Below are 4,207 nucleotides of genomic sequence, written 5' to 3'. Positions count from 1 at the left end.
GGAAGGGACCTTGGAGGTCATCTAGTCCCTGCTCACGCAGGAGACCTATACTAGGGATTCAAACTGTTGAATTGCTGACCTTTCTGATCGACAAGCTCAGTGTCTTAGCCACTGAGCCACCTAGCCAGGAGGACGATTCTCCTCTTCCTTTAAAGACATTATGCCCTGTATTGGTTCTATTCCTGAATAGCATGTGAATTAATTCTGAAACTGAGCAAAGCATATTCTACAGTACTTGTGATTTTCCCTGGCTTCATTAGCATTTTTCTACCAACTGCATCAGCATGGAAACTCTTCTCCATTGGTCTTCATCTGAGAGAAACTTCTTCTTAAGCCCTTGCCTCTCATTCTTCTCTTTCAGAGCAACAGCCCTCCCACAATGATGTCTGAGTGCTACGCCAGCTGTCCTGCCTCGACCGTTGCAATTCAGCCGCCCCCTTTTGTCCTAAATATCCCAGGACCAGCATTGTACTGCCCTGACCAAGCCTTTGGCATTGAACAACACAATCCATGTGCAGGCTTTGGTGGCACGATGGCGAGAGGTGGCGGCAGTGGTGGCATCGGCATTGAGGGTACTGTTGGAGGGAGCATGGGTGCTTTGGGCCCTGGTAGAGGAGGTTGGGGCAGTAGCTGGAGTGGTGGAAGTGGAATAGGGAGTAGGATGGGTGCTGGTTTGGGTGTTGGTGGAGTAGGAGGTGTGGGTGGTTTAGGAGGTGGTGGTTTGGGCACTGGAGGACCCACAGGTCTGGGCATTGGAGGGCTTGGAGGACCCAGAACTGGTGGTCTGGGCATCGGAGGAGTAGTTGGACCCAGAGGTAGTCTGGGCATTGGCGGACCAAGAGGTACCACAGCAGGTTGGAGTGGAGGTAGCAGAGTAGGGGGCACTGTTGGTGGTCGGAGAGGCAGTGTTGGGATGGGCAGCATGACTGGTGGTGATTTGGGCAGTGGTGAAGGTAGAGTTATAAGTGGTCGAAGAGGCAGTATTGGAGCTGGGGGCTCTACCGTTGGTTGGAGTGGAGGTAGTGGAGTAGGGGACACTATGGGTGTTCGGAGAGGCAGCGTTGGGACAGGCAGCATCACGGAGGGTGATTTAGGCACTGGTGGAATTGAGGGCACCAGACATGGTGGTTTGAGCTCTGGCAGAACAAGGATCACCACGGGAGGTTGGGGTGGAGGTAGTGGAACAGGAGTTAGTGTGGGGGGACGGAGAGGAAGTATCGGAACTGGAGGCATTATAGGTGGTGGAGTAGGGAGCAGCATGAGTGGTCGCAGAGGCAGCATTGGAACAGTGAGTGTCACTGGTGGGGATTATGGCCTTAGTGGAACAAGGGGCAGTATGGTAGGTGGTTGGAGTAGTGGCCACCGAATGAGTGGAAGCCACCGATATGGCGGTAGCATTGGGTATGGCAGTGGTGGATATGATGGTAGTTACAGCAGTGGCAGATATGGTTCCTCTGGATATGGAGGTGGTTATGGCCGCACAGGATATGGTTCTGGATATGGAGGTGGTTGTGGCCACACTGGATATGGTTCTGGTGGATACAGACGGATCCGGTACTCTGTTGGTGGAGGGGATGGATACAGAAGTGGTGGCTTCAGCAGCCGATCTTATGGAGGTTCCTATGGAGGGACCCTGGCCGTGATGCCAGGCCCTTTGGACATCTGTTACTGAACGTGGAAGAAATAACTCAGAAGTCCCCAAACAACTGGAGAAGAAAAACGTGAAACTGAATGCTATGTTTACAGTGATGGACTTGAGAGAGAACCATTGTCTTCTCACAACACAAACTCAGGTCTGAAATCTTAGACTAGGTTTCAGTTGACTCTTCTGTCTTCCTTTACTCTCTTCTGACGGCATCCCAAAAGAGAGATAGTTTCCTTTCCGAGTTTTGCTGGTACTTTCTGGACTGGAGGAAGTGGTAGAGATCATGGACCGAGTCTGCTGGGGAAATGGAGACCTATCATTCCTACAGACTCCAAAACTGTGTTTGAATAGAATCCAGAAAGACTCAAAAGCATATTTATAAGCAACAGGTAACTGCTACAGCAAATTAAAATTCACATTTCTGCTTAGCTACCCTGAACCTAAACCGCAGCTAGAATTGAACCAATGCTTCGTTATTTCTTTTGTTCTTCTGATTAAATTTCCTTTTGCATCATAATGTTCTCCTCTTTGTTTTCCTCCTATGCTCTACCAAGGCCCCCCAAACTGTTAGAAATCATGAAGTCGTTCAAAATTGGGGGTGTGATGGGTGTGTGTGTGAGAGAAAACATGATTTTCACAAAACAAGAACCACAACAAATAGTGTCCAAACCAATCTGGACTGCAAAGCTCCAGTTGACCACTAGAGGGCCACAAGAAAGAAAGATGAAAAATGGTTTGCTTCCCTCTAGTGGTCATTGTGTGGAATTTTCCAGCCTAGATGTAGAAGCTCTACAAAGAAATTCAAAGCTGGATCTCTTATTTCTAAATGAAGAAATTGAACTCAAGAAACTGGTTAAAATTCAGGACTTCCTCCATAAAAGGAAAGAAAACTCTGGATCTGTACTTGGAAGTGAGAAGAATTGGACTCTTGATATGAATGCTTTTCTACGTTGCATCAATTTTGCAAATACCAGCTGACACCACATGAGGGCGCACTCTCAGAAATGTACCAGATTGCATAGAAATTTGCAGCCGGAGAATGTTTGCTTGAATTAAGAATTAAGACAATTTCCTTCTTGGATAATTGTAATCCGGGTGTCTTTCTCAGCTGCCCCTATTTGCCTTTTAAAGAAACGCGAGAGGTAGAGTCTGCCAGTGATAAAATTCTCCACAGAATTGGCACAAATTCAGTTTATGGGCGAAAGTAGTCATACTTTCCAAGCTTATAATTTCAGAGGCATGACTGGTGAGGAAAAATCTAGTAAAGGGGAGAAAAAAAGAAGAAAGAAACAAATTGGCCACCAGTTTTACCTTGTTTCCCCAAAAATAAGACATCCCCTGATAATAAGTCCAATCGGGCTTTTGAGCGCATGTGCTAAAATAAGCCCTCCCCGAACATAAGCCCTCCTGGAAAATATTTAAACATGTGCAGCCGATCCCCGCCATTTCCTCTGGTTAGGATTAAGGAAATAGAGCTGGAAATCAGGTAAGATGGCAAGAGGAGTCTTGCTCCACATGCCCCCAAATAATAAAACCTTCCCGAAAATAAGCACTTATTTCAGGGTTCAAAAAAATATAAGACAGGGTCTTATTTTCAGGAAAATATGGTACAAGCTGCAACTTGTTGGGATGAGCGCATTTTGGAGAGATTGATTTGAAGACGAGATATTGAAAAATAGGAGAGATTTTAGGAAAAGTGCCAACATGATTTTTTTCCCCTTATCTTTTGCTTGCTCAACAGTCTAACCAGTAAACCACCTTGCCTTTTGGACAGGATACATCTTGCCCTCTCTGTTTTAAATAATTTTGACATTCCTTCCAGGGTTGTGTGGTCTATCACAACGATGCGAGATACACGCTATTTGTATATTTAAAAGCGTGGCCCTATATTTAGGCATTTCAGAACGGTGTTAAGGCACCGATGTAATGTAGGAGGGAAGCAAACAATTAAAGTCATTTAGATTAAAAACTAGACACGAGCCAAACCACCTTTTATTCCTCTTTTCCATTCTCTGGAATGAAATTAATTAATAAACAGTTTTGGAAAGGAACTTTAAAATAATCTACAGGACCCATAGGTGGTTAGAGCAATGTTTCTCAATTTTAAGGTGTGTGGACTTCAACTCCCAGAATTCCTCACCAGCTACTGATATTGAAACGCAACGTAAGTCTGACTAGGTGGCTCGGTGGTTAAGATACTGAGCTTGTCGATCAGAAAGGTCGGCAGTTCGGCAACCCTAGTAGAGGTCTCCTGCATCAGCAGGTTGGACTAGATGACCTCCAAGGTCCCTTCCAACTCTTGATACTGTTAAGCCAGCAAAGATGCGTCGCGGGGTATTTTCTCTCCTGTCCTTTCTTGAAATTATCAGTATTTCCAAAATTTCTGTCCGTGTTTGTCTAGGATGTTGGGAATATGTTCTGACAAGCTGGGTCAAATAAGGGATTTCGACCGTGTTTTGTTTAAAAAAAGAACTATGTTTTATAAAGTAGGGTTAAATGCCGGAAGATGTTCCCCTGGTAAATCTATTTAGGATCATTTGAAGAGAATATGGATCTTGTGTC

General features: G+C 45.4%; 1 protein-coding gene across 1 annotated transcript; it reads left to right on the top strand.

The window, feature by feature from the left end:
* The first annotated feature begins 379 nt into the window (after nucleotides 1-379).
* LOC139322130 (uncharacterized) lies at nucleotides 380-1,672 on the top strand. Its single transcript, XM_070951110.1, has one exon. It carries the CDS (start codon nucleotides 380-382, stop codon nucleotides 1,670-1,672), a length of 1,293 nt encoding a protein of 430 aa, XP_070807211.1.
* Nucleotides 1,673-4,207: the final 2,535 nt, after the last annotated feature.

The sequence above is a fragment of the Pituophis catenifer genome, unplaced genomic scaffold (assembly GCF_029215685.1).
Source record: "Pituophis catenifer annectens isolate HBS135680 unplaced genomic scaffold, rPitCat1.0.hap2 SCAF_10, whole genome shotgun sequence".
Classification (NCBI taxonomy): domain Eukaryota; kingdom Metazoa; phylum Chordata; class Lepidosauria; order Squamata; family Colubridae; genus Pituophis; species Pituophis catenifer.
This window is presented reverse-complemented; position numbering and strand designations above follow the sequence as displayed.

What these genes read in the sequence shown, in the direction of transcription:
- LOC139322130 (XM_070951110.1), top strand. Translation starts at nt 380, where the DNA reads ATGATGTCTGAGTGCTACGCCAGCTGTCCTGCCTCGACCGTTGCAATT.